The sequence below is a fragment of the Sphaerodactylus townsendi genome, linkage group LG02 (assembly GCF_021028975.2).
Source record: "Sphaerodactylus townsendi isolate TG3544 linkage group LG02, MPM_Stown_v2.3, whole genome shotgun sequence".
Classification (NCBI taxonomy): domain Eukaryota; kingdom Metazoa; phylum Chordata; class Lepidosauria; order Squamata; family Sphaerodactylidae; genus Sphaerodactylus; species Sphaerodactylus townsendi.
The window spans coordinates 37,341,293-37,357,924 of NC_059426.1; the positions used below are offsets into that span (position 1 = coordinate 37,341,293).

A 16,632-nucleotide genomic window follows, 5' to 3' on the forward strand; every position below is an offset into this window, starting at 1 on the left:
TCTTCTCTTCCTGCACTTCTTCCTGTTTGGCTATGGCTGTCAACTCTGGGTTTGGAAATACCTGGAGATTTGTGTGTGTGTGTGTGTGCGTGTGCGTGTGCGTGTGCGTGCACGCGCGCCTGAGGATGGCAGGATTTGGGAAGGTGGGAGACTACAATGGGGTATAACCGTGGTGGCGAACCTTTGGCACTCCAGATGTTATGGACTACAATTCCCATCAGCCCCTGCCAACACGGCCAATTGTAGGGCTGATGGGAATTGTAGTCCATAACATCTGGAGTGCCAAAGGTTCGCCACTACTGGAGTATAATGTCATAGAGTTCAGCTTCTGACATTGCTATTTTCTCTAGGGGAACTCATCTCTGTTGTCTTGAGATCAGTTGTAATAATGGGTGATCTTCAGCTACCCCCTGGAGACTGACAACCCTAAGTTTGGCAGATATTGCAGTGAGTGAGCTAATGTTCATTGTTGGCCCCGCTGAGTTCAGTGGCCCACCAGTTCTGGTTTGTAGCACAACAGGGGCTGGTCACATTGATCCTTGATTAGAGATAAAACTGTCTTTCCTCTATGCATAGTAAATGCAAGAAAGAAGCATTTTTCATTTTTCCAATGCAATAAACTCCTTTTGTCCAAACTACCTGGGGTCGGTGGTAGCAGCAGTAGCAGCAGCATTCTTTGTCCATCACACAAGCATGATAGAAAAGATAACATTAAATCATATCTGTTAACATCCAGACATACATACATCAGCTTGCAAGAAAACAAAAATAATGCTTTCTTGCCATTTACATGAGCTTTCTTACCTGATCTTCAGTCTTCACTTGTTAGATTAGGTAATTGTGCATTAATATAGCGACTGTAGAATGAATTCTGTCCCATTTGCTTCATACCTGTCTTGACTTTTGCTACAGCATTGGTGGCCATTTACCAGTGGCGTAATGCCAAGGGGATGGAGGCATTACGGGGACGTGGCAGTGGCACAGGGCGCAAGCGTGCCCTGGGCGCAGTTCCCCCTTGCTACGACTCTGCCATTTACGCAAAACTTATGATGCTGTGCTGGATGCCGTGTGCAGCCCTGCTTCTGTTTCTGTCCCCAAAATTCCTTCCCTTTCTCCAAATTGCTACTTCTGTACCACTTAAGGATTTTATTCTTGTACTAGCATTGCCTGTGCGCTGTTGTTGCCTTGACAAAGTGGCTTGATAGCGTCAGGACTCACCAGGATACAAATTACCTATGTGCCTCTGTATGTATTCAGAAAAATTAAACCTGGTAGATCCAGGTTTGAGTTAAAGAAGAATTCAGTCTGTACATTCAGGCAGGCAAGTTGGTAACATTCTAGGAGCTCTGAATGAAATATCTCCCGTGACAAGTATTATAATTTGCTGAAGTCCCTCTCCTATGAGTGACTGAATGGGCTTACCTCCGTGACTGCTTGTCCTTGTGAAGTAAATGCAGTTTCATCAGACAGCACTTGAATGGCCTCTCAGTGTCTACTATTAACCATTCAAAGAGTAAAGATTGTTTTCAGGAAAGGTTGTCAATGGTTGTTCTATGGGCAAAGGGTGAAGTGATCCAATTAGCACCACCTAGTGACAAATTATAAACATCACAAGCATTATACCACAGCATATTTAAACAGACAAAACTTGGAAGAAATGTGCTTACTTGAGACGATGCATTATTGAACAGCGGGATGCACTGGAACATGGGTAAACAACCACAGAAAAACTCGGTGTGTGTGTTTGTGTGTGTTTTGGGAGAGAGAAATCTCTGCCTTAATAAATATCGTAGACAAATAACAAGAGGATAATGAAACAATTAGTTTAACATATTATGGTCACATTGATATTGAAGTCCTTTTATTCTCCTGTTTTGAATATAATATCAAAACAGTGAATGTGAAAAAAAGCCGCTGCATTAATATCAAATCTGTGAGACAAATACTCCTTTGCCAGTTTATATCCATGCATTTAAATTTGATTCACATCGCATTTATTTCCTGATAGTAAAAGGCATCATTCTTTGATTTGTCCTGTTGAAGTCAAATAAGATATTTGTGCGTAAGCTAATGGGAGAAGAAAGCTGCTGTTCATTTCTAAATATCATTGTAAGCACCTGTGGTTCATATTGAACAGATATATAATAAAAAATACAGCATCTCTACAGTGCCAAAATTATGATGTCAGTAAACATGATGATTTTAGTACAAGGCAATTGAGCTTGCTAATGTATTTGGATAAGCTCAAGTAATAAATGTAAAAAAGGCATAAAACTGTTATTTTCTAAAAAAAAACCCAAAACTTTTCGCATGGTGTGTTTATATTGCAAGGCAGAACATTATGTGATGAGCATGCATTCTTGACGAGCTCCTTTTCAAATATTGTTTTTTCCCCTTCAGGACATTTATTCAGAACAGCTGGGGAGCAACCGTGTAACCTGTCCACAGTGTCGAGTGCCTTCCCAATGGTCACCCACCCAATCTTTGGTCTACATACAGCCAGCTCAGGGCATACAGAATTTGGTGGCTTGGGGACACTTGGTACACCCACAGCCTTAGCAGCACATCCCCAACTAGCACCTTTTCCAGGTAACCTTGTCTGCCAAGATGCAACCATGAATGTTCCTAAAACAAATAGGTGCTAATTATATAACATGACTGGTGATAGAAGCCCGGATTTTCTTTTTTTCCTGTTCTAACCGTAAGATTAGGAAGTGGTCAATATCCAGGATCTTCCTGGTTATGATTTATAATGCCAAGTCCATGACGGCAATAGTACAAACTGATATTTTGCGTGATCAGTCGTGGTCCTTGTACGAATCACGGAATGCTTGTTCTTGCCCTCAGTCTAAGTGTTGCTGTTTCTAGCCGAATTTTGAGATTCCCAGTTGTGATCATTAAGTTTAGTGGTAAATAAGAGATGTTTAATTGCAGTAATGACATGGTGGTAAATGAGTGTGGGGTGTTTTGTTTGTTTGTTTTCCTGATTTATGAAATTTACTCTTATAATATGTTCAAACCTGAATTAATATAAAAAAGAACCAAAAATGCGCTATTGTTGTTTGCGATATTCAAAACTTGACTAGTGGAGCTTGGCCTGTTATATGAAAATTAGGTCAAAACACTGAAGATTTATGATTACGTTTCCCATCTCTTGTTCTCTTTAAAAACAGCCAAAGTGGGGTAAATAGCAGATGGAAGGGGGAGGGGTTTACAGTGGAAAAATTGCCCTGAAAAAGGATTAACCCTCCTCCCTTATTGCTACAATACCAATTAAGTTTGGTCACCGCCTGTGGTTTTTAAAGAGCAATGTAAAGAGATGGAAAATATCTTGCCTAATTTAGTCCTCTCCCCTTAATTTCTACTCTCAAATATGTACTTTCAAGTGATTTTGTTTTAGATTTCACTTTTATTGGGGAGGATCTGGCAATGACTTTTGGTTAGCTGTTGACAATGTGGATGTGGTTCTACATCTTGTTATTAATTACTGAGAATTAGGGTTGCCAACCTCCAGGTGGGGCCTGGAGATATCTCGCAGTTACAGCTGATCTTGAGACAGTAGAGATCCCCTGGAAAAAATGGGCTGCGTTGGAGGGTAGATTATTTGCCATTGTACCCTGTTGAGGTCTCTTCCCTCCCCAAACCTCACGTACCCTAAACTCCACCCCCAAAATTTCTAGGTGTTTCCCAACTCAGAGCTGGCAGCCCAACTGATTATCCTAGTTTTAAACAAAAGTTGTAACTTCATTGTTGCAGAGTGGTGTTTGTGACAACACAAAGATAAGATTAACCTTGTGGAAATCTTATGATGTCTAGGTGCATTTATCAGTGTATTTCAAGGACAGACCAGCTTTTTTGCCATCTAGTCCAGGGGTAGGGAACCTTTAACACTCAAAGAGCCATTTGGACCCATTTTCCATGGGAAAAGAAAACACTTGGAGCCGCAAATAATTTTTGACATTTAAAATAAAGATAAAACTATATATATAGGGTTTTTTTTAACCTTTTACTCTGCTCATTCTGCCTGCAGGGCGGGCAAGGATGAAGTCGGTGTTTCGACGCTTGCTGGCAGCCGAGAGCAGCGCCAGCTCTCCAGCGAGTAGGGCCCACGGCGCGGCCCAGCCGACCGTGGGCAGTTGGTGCGCCCGCCCTGCTGCCTGCAGGGTGGGCAAGGATGGGGCCGGCGGCTCAGCTCGTGGAGCCACAGTGCAAGGGCAGAAGAGCCGCATGCGGCTCTCGAGCCTCAGGTTCCCTACCCCTGATCTAGTCATAGTGACCCTATAGGTCAGCAGTGGCGAACCTATGGCACGGGTGCCAGAGGTGGCACTCAGAGCCCTTTCTGTGGGCCCGTGTGCACAGAGTTCATCGTGGGGGGGGGGGGCGGAAAATCACCCCACATACACCTAGGCTGGCCTGGGCATGATCCTTTACCTGGGAGTAAGCTCAGTTGCTGGCAATGGGGCTTGCTTCTGAGTAAACCCTCCTAGGGTCATGATTCACCCATTCAAAGCGTTGCACGGTTGCTTCACCAAGCTTACTCCCGAGTAACATGTGCCTCAGAGCCAACTGTTTTTTCTAAACTAAAACCTCAGTATTCAGGTTAAATTGCCATGTTGGCACTTTGCAATAAATAAGTGGGTTTTGTGTTGCAATTTGGGCACTCCGTCTCGAAAAGGTTCACCATCACTGCTATAGATTTTCAAGGCAAGAGATGTTCCGAGGTGGTTTGCCATTGCCTGCCTCCATGTTATAATCCTTAGGGGGGTTTCTATCTAAATTCTTGCCAGGCTAGACTCTGTTTAGCTTCTGAGATTTGATGAGATCCGGCTAGCCAGCATTTTGGGCATAATAATGTTAGAGTAATCATGATCACATTGTGTGAAGCTTGTCCACTAATGGACTGGTAACTTAAATCACATCCTGAAAAAAAGTTTACGTACAAGGCACGTCACTGAAAAGGTTCAAACTGACTGTGGGGAGAGGAAGGGAAGGAGTTTGTAAGCTGCTTTTGCTATTCCTTACGGTTGAAAAAAAGGGGGTATAAATCCAAACTCTTCTTCTTTTTTATTTCAATGTTTTTTATTGCTGGCCTCAGTAAAATTGGCTTAGGCTGCTTTCATGTTTATATCATCTTGAATATATCCCAGGCAAGGGCTTTGTGCTATTCTTAGGATAACATCGTTAACTACCAGAAATGGCAATGAATAATTTGTCATGAGATTTGATTCTTGCATATAAACCAGGATTCTAACCATGAAGGCCTAAGCAGCATCACACCCATCTCAGCCCGTTGACTTCAATGGATTTAAGAGGTTGGAATCCCTTCTCAGAATTAGACTGTACCTTATAGGTTGATCCATAATTCCAATATTTGTAGAATCCTGATTTGTACGCAAGAAATGAACCACAGTGGGCTAGCTACCTTTGTTAAAACATATGAGGAACAAAGAAGACATATTACAACAGGGGTCTGCAACCTGTGGCTCTCCAGATGTTCATGGACTACAATTCCCATCAGCCCTTTTGGCCAATTCCCATCAGCCAATTGGCCATGCTGGCAGGGGCTGATGGGGATTGTAGTCCACGAACATCTGGAGAGCCACAGGTTGCAGACCCCTGTATTACAACATGGAGGACTTCTGAGGCAAGAGTTCCTGATCATACCTGGCAATTTGCCAGGAAAATTCACAGGTAGGGAAAATCTTGACAGCAGCAGTCCAACGTGCACCATCATTTTGAGCACAAAACTAGAAGTGATGTCATCATATTGGGGTCTACACTCTTTTAAGATTCAACCCCATCAGTACGGTTTGACCACAGGCATTGAAGACCCCTCCCTCCATTTTCCCTCCACTGGCTTGTGAAGCAACAGCAGGGAACAGGAGGTTGATGCCAGGCAGTGTCTCATAATAGCAGGAGACTTGCCTCCCCCTCCCCGCCCCCCCAATCTGAGGCTCATTCTTGGACCAAACAAACATGGCTTATTTTGTGACTTGAATGTACCCGTAATATAAGTTTGGAAATATCCCTCTAAGCAAACTGAACAGAATTATGGGGGCAGGCAAGGAATGGCTGGATTGAGCCATCTGTTTGTTCTCCTAAAGAACTTATACTTTCTTTTTTTACAGATCCACGTTCTTCTAACTTTATTAATTTTCTGGACTAATATTAACTCCGTTTTCACACCACATTTGCCAGTTTGTTGCACTCTCTTTTTGGTTTTTTTAAAAATATATATTTACTTAACTTTCTCTTTTTAATCAAAACAGAATTCCATATGGGGACTAAGTTTCATATGCAACAGTCCATGTTATATTATCTACTATAACCTATTTTCCTCCATGTCACCCCTTTGCATGATGAATGATCATCTAAAAACTGGTATCAAAAGCACTCCTTTAAATTAGACGAATTAATTCAATTACCTTGCCAAAAATCATGGAGCACTAACTTCACATTGGCATAATGATGGCAGATTGCTTGTTGTTGGCACCATCTCTACCTTCATTCACTACTGAACTTGATGTATACATCTTAGAAAACCCTTCTGGAGAGAGAGAATGAGGGACAGTGTTTTAGAGAAAACAAGGCTACATAGTATCACATCTTAAGTTTTCCTGCTTTCCTTTGAAAGTTTGCCATTTTAAAAATGAAAAACCATAATTGCAGATAATATTCTTTATAGGACCAGTTTCTAAAATGAGAGCGTCTTGTAATCTGTTCCTCACACTTTCCTGCGTAGATTATTCCCTACTGGATATTTTCTAGTGCTCTGTCCAATCTATGTTTTTAATCAAGGTGGATAATCAATCCTGTGCTTTCCGTCAGAAGTTTATTCCAAAATTTATGCTCCAGGTAGACTAATGAGTGGTTCTGAAGAGAATTTTTTTTTAAAAAAAAAAACAGAACTTTGTATGTTCAAATTTATTTCATCTATGCTAATTACCTTAATCAAAAGCTAACACTGTTTTTGAAAAAAATCATTGTATTCAAGGCTTATTAACATTAACCAGTATTTTTCATAGGTCCAGAGAAGTGCAATTACCTAGTTTATTTCAATTTTTATGCATTCTGAATGATATGTAATTTATATCAGTTTAATCTGTATTCTTTTCTGATTCCACTATCAGCGACTTTCATGCCTGTGGTTTTCTTTGAACTTTAGAGTGGCATGGGCTGTTTTGACTGGGGATTTTACGCTTTCCCTTTTCGCTGCAGCTCACTAAAATTTTGTTCTTGGGGGTCAGGGAGCATGCGCTGGGAGGGGATGGGTAGAAATTTCTGGCCCCTCTTCCGCAAACAGAAATGCCATTTTGTCAGAAAGTCTGTGTAACTGAATACATGCCAGCATACTTCTAAAATAATAACCCATCCTATTAAGGCTTAGCTTTATATAAAAAGAGCTTCTGTTAAACTCTGTGAAGGTTGATAGTTTCTCTTCTCAAAACCTTTTAACATGGAATTAGTCACTGGAATCTAAGAATGCAATCCTGTGAAGTGGTTAATAAAATGAGGCAGTATTACAGTCATAAAGTGTCCTTCATTTTCTAAAATGTTCATTGGAATGCAGTCTGTAATCAGTATCTACTAAGTACCATGCTTCTGATACACTGCAAAGACTTCCATTCAGAGCATTGATCTGCATGTAGGATAAAGCTCACTGTGATTTCAATCTGAAGAGCTAACCACAAGAACTTAATACTGTCCAAATGTTTCTGCAGGCAAATATTTCTTGGTGAAAAGATGGTTGGCAGCATTACATTTTGGCAATTGTTGAAGGTGCAGGGAAGAAAGGATTAGGTTATTTTTCTTTTCAGTTAGGACCCCTCCCACAGATTCCTGTCCTGTTCCATCTATCACAAGGCCCTCAAGCTGAGGGGATTAAAGGCATGGCAGAACACATAAATAAGACCAAAACTAAGACAGAAGACTACTACTAAAAAACCCATCACATATAAATCAACCATACATGGAGGTAGATCGTTGAACATTATTGAACATGGGCCCTTTTGCCTGTAAAGCATATATTGTCCCCCCAAACTACCATCACATTCTTCCCTTTTCCCTTTATATTTTGGATCCTCTACAATGTGTGTGACATTGCATAACTAGTGTTGAGAAGTGGTTAGAGTGTCATGCTAAAACTTGGCATCTCTGAGTTAAATCCCCACGTTGACATTGAACCTGCTAAGTGATCTTGGGTCATTCACTCTCAGGCTAACCTGTCTCCCAGAGTCGCTGTGAGGAGAAAATGGATGAGGGAAAACAATAGCTACCTCCATAAGCTCTTTGAGGAAGGGGTGGGATTAAAATGTACTAAATTATAAGGTCATCACAGAATGAGGATATTGCCATTATGGCATCATGGAGTAAAATGTAAATAACTAGATTTTACAGAGAGAAGGACTTGCCAAGGAATGTTGTTTTTGGCAGTAGCTCTGTATAATTTTGACTTAAAGAAAGATGAAGTTAAGCTGAAGCAACAAGATTATCAGTGTCCACAGATTTCTGAAGGTCCATTCTGGTGGCCTCTTGAGACTATTAGCCAAGCCGCTAATCTATGGAGATAGTGGGACTTATTTTCTTGGGCGTTTTCTTGGAAATTTCTGGTGAAGGACTTCACTGAGGCTCTTTATTGTACAATGCCATGTTTATAGAGTAGCAGACAGGGCCAGATAAGCATCTTGTTTTTTCTGAAGAAATGTGGTTCATGGTCTCAGTGTTAGATATTTTGGTACAATTTGGTGGCTAGGGAAATATATGGGAGAGATCTGGGAAATCTTTCTCCTGCTGAATAGTCTCAGGAATCATAGCAATCCAGAGATGTACTTCCTTGTCAATAAACTCTTGTGATCTTCACTTTCTTTTAGAGGATAAGGATACTGTGTCCGATCAGGATTGCTTTATGGCAAGACTTGGGTACTGGATGCAGGTTTCCACACTCGTTGTTGCAGGATCATTGCAAATTGATGGTGAAAAGTCAGTTTTTACAGTTATTGATAGTGTAGACAGAATGGGATAGTAGGAAAGATCTGGTCATTAGAATACACTGAAAAGTCAGTTTCATAGATAATTCAAAGACCTTGTTTGAAGTTCATTGGTAAAGTTGAACAAATAGCACAGAAGTGATGTTTTTAAAATCCACAATATAATCCTAGGTAGAGTTACACCATTTTGTAAAGATCATAGATACAGGAAAATTAACTGAAGTGTGATTTGAGATTTATTCCCTTATTTCTTATTGTGGAGACCAGGTAAAGACATTTAAAATTATTTGGGGAATTTACAATGATGTGGATTCACAGTCAGATTTGGATATGAGCCTGATGATAAATCTAATGAACTTAGAATCACCAAAACAAAATTTTCAAATGAGAAGTGCATCAAAAACCCTCAGCTTTTGCTGTGAAATTTGAATTTTGTGGCCAAGTTGCTTTTATGTATTGAAAATCTCAATTGCTAGTTTAAGCTCAGTTTAATTTATAAACGTTTATTTAATGTTTAGGATGCTTTGGGTTTTCCGGGTTGTATGGCCATGTTCCAGTAGTATTTGCTCCTGACATTTCACCTGCATCTGTCGCTCCAGGAATTTCTGGGTCCAGACCTTGGCATCCCTAGCTAGTTAGGGTGTTAGACTAGACCCAGGGAAATGGAAATTAAAATTTCTGCTTGCTGTGATACCTGCGGTGTCATTCTAACCAGTAGTGGTTCTATTGCACTGCTAATGGGTTTCTTTGGGCAAGTCATTCACTCTCAGCCAATCCTACCTACAGGTTGTTGTGAGGAAAAAGGAGAAACCCAGTTATGCTGCTCTGAATTTCTTGGAGGAAGAGCTGATGTTTGCATTTCATGTTCTTGATGGTAGATGATATTTAGTAAAAAGATGTTCATTGTGTACTGATCTCTATTCACATAAATATCAATAAAGCTAGGACATCAACAGATACTAAACTGTGGCCACTTGAGGATCCTAAGTACAAGAGTTCCCGTTATTAACAATATATACTAAATCCATTTTTGGTGGAGTTATACTAGGTGGAGTTATAAATGAACAAGACTAGAGTTTACTAATATTTTTGTCTCCATATTTTATCTTGTTTTTGGACAGAATGGTGGCGAAATGTAGATGTACACTCCCGTACTGGAGCAGCTTTCTTCCCACCTCTTCTGGGAATTTCTCCTCTCTTTGCTCCTCCTGCTCCAAATCATGACTCCACTTCATTCCATTCAAGAACCACAGGAAAAAGTAATCGAGGCAGCTCAGAGAAAGGTAAGCTCTAAAACTGGCATGTAACTAAACATGAATCAGTCCAGAAAATGTATATCCAGTTCCTTTGAATAAATTACTCAGCCTAGATCATTTGAGCATTCTGCAACCAATGGGGGTTCAAATATTGAAATATTATTCATATTCAGTGTTATTCATGAATATTCAATATTTAAATATTTGCCTGTGGCTTGTACACACTGAAAAATGAATAGGGGTCATGCCACTGAAGGATTAGACTCTGCCCAGTTTATACCTGCTTCAGTATCCTAAGGTAGCGATAATGATGACATTTTTTCCTTTGGTTACACATAATGTGCTTTAATTAAAAAAAATGGCTAGATTCAAATACAGTAGCACCTTAGACCAGTAAGGCTTTCGAGGTATAAGATTTTGAGCTCCCAAAGGGAGCTTTTACTCCATGATGCTACTGGCCTCAAATATTCCTGTTCTACTGAAGATCAAAATGGCTACTCTCTGAAACTATGTTAATAAAAAGGTTATTACATCTTTACAGGCAGACATTGGACTGCTAGTTTGTTAAGCAGACAATTTCCAGACAATATTTGACTTTTTTTCACTGAACTGTGGATGTTGGCTTTCCAAGTTCGGAAAATGAAGAACATTTTGACTCGTTATTTCTTAACACTTTATATATTGAAAGCATATATAAAACTGACCCATGCATTTAAAATACTGGGTGAACACATGCCTGAATGCATCAGGTTGAATCCCTAACTAAAAAGACAGTACAGGTAACATAGCTGTGAGAGTCTCTGCTGTAGTGTTCTGTCTATAAGGATAGACAACACACCTGGGCTACATATATGTAAATATATACTTGTAGTGAATCACACCATTGGTGCATAAAGAAGCAATCCTAGGCAGGACTATTCAGAAGTAAGTCCCATTTTATTCAGTGGAGCTAACTCCCATTGTTCACAGGATTACAGCCTGTACTAGTTATTATCTAGGATTTGTGTTAGCAGTAATATTTTATTATTGTAATTATATTTTTAAAACACTGTATAGGACAATTTCAGTCTGGAGGAATTAGATATTTTATATTTAATGTAGCTATGAAACTATGTGCTAGCCTAGGACCGCATTAAAGATGCATTGTATATTATCTACCCTGACTTGCTGTGGATGCAAGCAAAGAATGCTCTTTCCAAGAGAGCCAGAATGGTGCAGCAGGTGGAATCTGGTCTGGAGAACCAGGTTTGATTCCCCACATCTTTATATGAATGGTGGACTGTTATCTGGTGAACCAGATTTGCTTCCCTGCTGTTCCACATGAAGGCTGCTGAGTGACCTTAGGCTAGTCCAGGGGTCAGCAACCCGCGGCTCTGGAGCCCATCACATCTTTAGGTCCTTGTATAGCAGCTCCATAGTGGCCCGGCGCCAACTGCTGACTGGGTGCACTTGGGATGTGGTGAGCGCGCCTCCCTTCCCCGCCCACTCCTGGCACCTGGAAGGAGAGGAAAGGACGCCAGAGGAAGGAAGGAGGGGGTGGGGAAGGAGGTGTTCTCGCCGCATCCCAAGTGCAACTTGCCATAGTTGGCGTCGCCGCCGCTGTCTATCTCGTCAGCTTGGCTGAAGGCAGGGCTTGGGGAGGGTGGGGGCAGGGCTTGAGGAGGCGGGGCCAAATGGCTCTTTGGGTGCTAAAGGTTGCTGACCCCTGGGCTAGTCACAGTTTTCTCAGAACTCTTTCAGCCCTACCTACCTCACATAGGTCCCGACCCAGCCTCTCTGTTCGGCTGAGGCAAACTTACTGGTGGTCCCCTGCCCCTCTATGATGCGGCTGGCTTCTACCCGGGCCAGGGCTTTTACGGCCCTTGCCCCAACCTGGTAGAACACTCTTCCTCCAGCTGTTACGGCCCTGCGGGCCTGCAAAACTGAGCAGTTCCACCAGGCTTTGGGGGGAGCTGGCCGCTGAGTAACTGCCCCTTCTCGATGCCCCTGTACCATCTGCTGGTCCCCTCCCAGGGTTAGGACTGGGCGCCACCTACCAAGTGGTAGATGGGTTATACTGCTGCTGTTTTAATTAACTGATTCAATTGATTTTAATGATTGTTCTTTGTGCACTGGTTTTATTGTTTTATTCCTTTGTTTACATGTATACCGCTCTGAGCCCTTCGGGGGTAGAGCGGCTAAGAAATCGAATAAATAACAAATAATCTGTGAGTGCTTCTAATCAAAGGGGCAGTGGTTGCTACTGGACCACAGCCCTGCTGCATTTCTGCTTATGATAAGCCAGCAGACTGGCTTGAACTAAGGATCATAATATTTTAAGGTGAGGTAGTATAGATGTCTCTTGTTTCACACCCACTGAATTAACAATAGAAATATGGGCATGTAGGCATGTAGCACACACCTTTTTTGTCCAATATTTTGCCTTTTTATTTGTTAAGAAAGCTATAGAAATTGTGGATAACCAAACTTGGTAAAACTGTAGTTATTTCTCTTTCCTTTTCTCTGTTTTTTATAATACTTTTTGGTGTTTCTTCTCAAAACAAATACGCTGTGATGTATCCACCCACAGATTTTGTGGACTGAGAATTGCTTGCTTCTTTTCCCCATTTGCAGTCCACTTGTCCCACCAAAGTTATTTCCTGAGAGTCAAAAAATCTTCAGGAATAGCTTTGTGAGGCAGGTAAAACAGTGGAAGGGGAAATTCGGCAGAAATTAAATTTTAGAAACTGCTTGTTTCTAAATGCTGTTGTTGCAAATTTGCAAATGTTGCAAATGCTGTTGTTGCTAATTTGCTGTTGCAAATTCTTGAATGCTGTTGTTTATGTGTGTGAATACCTAAGATCTTGTTGCATTTAGTTCATGCGCAAGCCTTTTTTAACCCTTTTATTCAGTATTTGCTAACACTCCGTTTTATTTAAAAATTGTTTTTCAAGGTGTTAATGGATCAGTAAATGGGAACAGTACCACTTCAGTATCGGGCATCAACACGTCTGTATTATCTACCACCACCGCAAGTTCTGCAGGGCAGGCAAAAGTTATAACCCCAGTAGGAGGCAGTCACAAATGTAACCAGGAACAGAATAAAAACCAGATTCTGGATGCCAGAACCGACAAGATAAAAGATAAGGTAAAAAAATGTCAAGAATCTTAAATAATTACATTTTTCTGTCCATCTAGTAAGACATATTGCATGTAGCTTCAGGCTAAATCAAGGTACCTAAGGTTGAAAACTACGTGCACAGTCAGGGAAGATGCGACTATGCCTCCACATGGTATACTTATTTGGTCCTGTTAAACGTTATAAATATACTGATGTGGATGGAGTTGTGCAAATCATCTGGGGTCACTAGTTTTGTATGTTGTATAGTATTAGAAGTGGATCACACTGTGATAGGATTTGGGTAACCCCTTCCCCCCCACACACCTTGGTACTAGGGTTGCTAGGCATAGTCTGGCAAGCCACGGGAGATAGAGGGACAGGGACATGGGGGACAGATGGCTGCAGCAGCATAATGTCACTTCTGGGAAAACCTGGATGTGACATCACACCTCCCTAGGAATCACTGGAAACCCTATGTGACATAACATCTGACTGGGGTAAACAGGATTTTGAAGCTTTAAGAATTGTAATCCACCATTTTAATGCAACTTTTCCAAACGGCTTAGGGTCTCCAAGGTGGACAACAAAATAAAAATATATTGAACAATTTAAAACAATTTAAAAGATCCCATAAATGGGAAGGAACATGAGTGGAGTGCTGAACAAAACAGAAAGTCTTTACTTGCTGGTGGAAGACAGTGATAGGAAGAGACAGATGGGGAGAGAATTTAACAATTTTGATGCCATGATTGAGAAGGCCCTTTCTCAGGTTGCAGTGGTCGGGTAGATTCACACCAGAATAGGTAGTCCTAAAGATGTTCTGGCCCCAAGCCATTAAGGGATTTAAAGGTCAATAGCAGCACCTTGAATAGGGCCAGGAAGAAAAGAGAGAACCAGTATAGATAGAACACAACTGGAGTGATATGGTCCTTACAACCCACTCCAGTTAGCACATTTTTGCCTTTTTCATCTTCATGTCCTTTTGAAAACCACTAGTTAACAGGGATTAAACAGCAATCAATTAAACCCATGCACAGTCTAAGATTTTGATCGTCCCCTCTGTATTACCATGCAGACTGAAATATGTGCCTTCATCCTCATCTTGTAGTACTACAATGAGTGATTTGCATTCAGATATGCATCCATTTTGTGTAGTGCGTTCCAAATCCAGCAGTTTTTAATATGTGTGTGGAAACTGTTTCCATATGCAGGGCTTTCTTCTGTGGCATATGAGCAGCACTGAAAAATTGATATTTTTTTGGTCTAATTCTTCTGTCTGTGCCCATATCTGAACAACAGCATGTAGGTTCATATGCACAATTATGATGATGAGTGGAATCTAAAGGTAATTTTCTCCCAGTGGAAGAGAGGAAAATTATGCCAGTTCTTCCATCCCATTGCAATCCCAGCTTCCCCCCACCATGTTTTTCCTGACGATGCCCTGTTCTAGGACAAGAATTTTTGAACGCTTCTTGGGTGAGAGGAGAGACCTGGTGAAAATCATTCTCCATGACATACCTGGAAGGAAAGAAAATTACCTTTGGATTCGCTCCAATGTTGTTAGTGGCTAAATTGTCCACTTGTGCTAATTACAATTACAGCACACACTTTCAGTGGGAAGTTGTGAAAAGGATACTGCCCTGGAGATCATCATGTATACCAGTTAGGTAGCACTTCCAATTTGCAAAATGGTTGTTTGTGCTCACAACAAATAGGTCACAGAACTTGAACTGGAATGAATTGGCCAAAGGAATGGTAGGAATGAATTGGCCAAAGTCACATGATGACTCTATGGTAGAGACAGGATCTGAGTCTAGGTTTGGCAAATTCAAACGAAATTCTTTATCCTAGCTAGTTGCTTGGATTCAGCAGATAATTTCTGTATGTGTAAGAGATTAGATTTCTGCCAGTGACACCCTTCCTCCAGGATCATCAGTTGGAATTGCACTTTGGATAGCAGGGAAAAGTTAATCTGCACAGGTAGAAGTCCCTTCTGTCCATGGAAACCTTCTGGTAGATCCAAGTCTATGCTAGCAAGAGAATAATAAGGAAAAGGATTTTGTTGTTGTGACCCAAAGACTTTGTGTCACAGAGACTTGTGTGATTCAACTAATTTATCTACGCACAAATGTTTCTGCTTCTCCTAAGAAACCCAGAAAAAAAGCCGTGGATAGTTCCAGCAACAGCGAAAGTGATTCTGGCTCCTCTTCAGACACTTCCAGTGAAGGCATTAGTAGCAGTGACTCAGATGATTTGGAAGAAGAAGATGAAGAGGAGGAGGAGGAAGAGGATCAAAGTCCTGAAGAAAGTGAAGATGATGATTCTGATTCAGAAAGTGAAGCACAGTCGAAAACGAAGAACAAGGTATGGTGATGTTATTAATCCCAGCTTACCCCTCGCTTTGGCACAGTCCTCAGAGTGAGAACAAAAGCAAAATCATGTAAAAGATTCACTGTGATAGGCAAGCATGAACAAAGGCCAGATCCTCTCAGAAAAGTGATCCACAATAGAAAATGAGCAATAATTAATTGGATATAAACAGTGCTTTAGCTAAGATCACAAGTGGCAGGTTCTTCACTCCTATTTTAAGTCAAGTCATCCAGTAATTTTTTTTCTTGCAACTTAATCAGTTAAAAAAAATATTTCTCATCTAAAATAAATAGATGGCATCTTTTTCTGACTGCTAGTCAATTGCAGAAGGAGTGAAGTCAGAGCTACAACTCCTTAAATTAATGGAAATTTGCTAACGCAAGCACCATTTTATTTTATTATAGACTGGAAAGACCTAAAACAGGTATCAGGCCAAAGAAGTAATGCACGTCTCTAAGGTTCAGCTGCCCTGTGTGTGTTGCCATGGCTACTGAATTCTGTTTACAGCTGCTCTTTTCCTCGCATAGCAGTTAACACTGTCCAGTAACCAGTAACCAGAATGTGAACCTCAGTGTTCCGCTAGGCAAATAGTGTGGCTTACGTTCAAAAGCGACAGCATTTTTCAAAGCACATATTTACTCTGAACTTCAGGCTCCCGTAGTAAAAGGAGGACGTTACGGAGAATAGCGTGAAGGAGACATACTGTAAGGTTAATTTAAGATTGTTACAAAGAAAAAGAGATCGCAGGTGCTCGAGGTGGGCGTTTTTGTGAGCGTGTCGCGGAGTGCAAGCCAGTTACCGTCTGCTCTGTTGTTTTGTGTTGGACCATCGTAGGAATAAAAACTGTGAGCTGATAAGTCACAGCAGGCTCATAGCACCCCCCTCCCCCCAGGGATTCTCAAGGCAAGAGATGAGCAGA

General features: G+C 41.1%; 1 protein-coding gene across 1 annotated transcript in view; it reads left to right on the forward strand.

Annotated features, from left to right (window-relative positions):
* BAZ2B (bromodomain adjacent to zinc finger domain 2B) overlaps positions 1-16,632 on the forward strand; it is a 259,702-nt gene that overhangs the window by 156,056 nt on the left and 87,014 nt on the right. Inside the window, 4 exon segments of the mRNA XM_048486766.1 lie at positions 2,401-2,589; positions 10,109-10,270; positions 13,177-13,370; positions 15,492-15,707. Coding sequence (XP_048342723.1) covers positions 2,401-2,589; positions 10,109-10,270; positions 13,177-13,370; positions 15,492-15,707 — 761 coding nt within the window.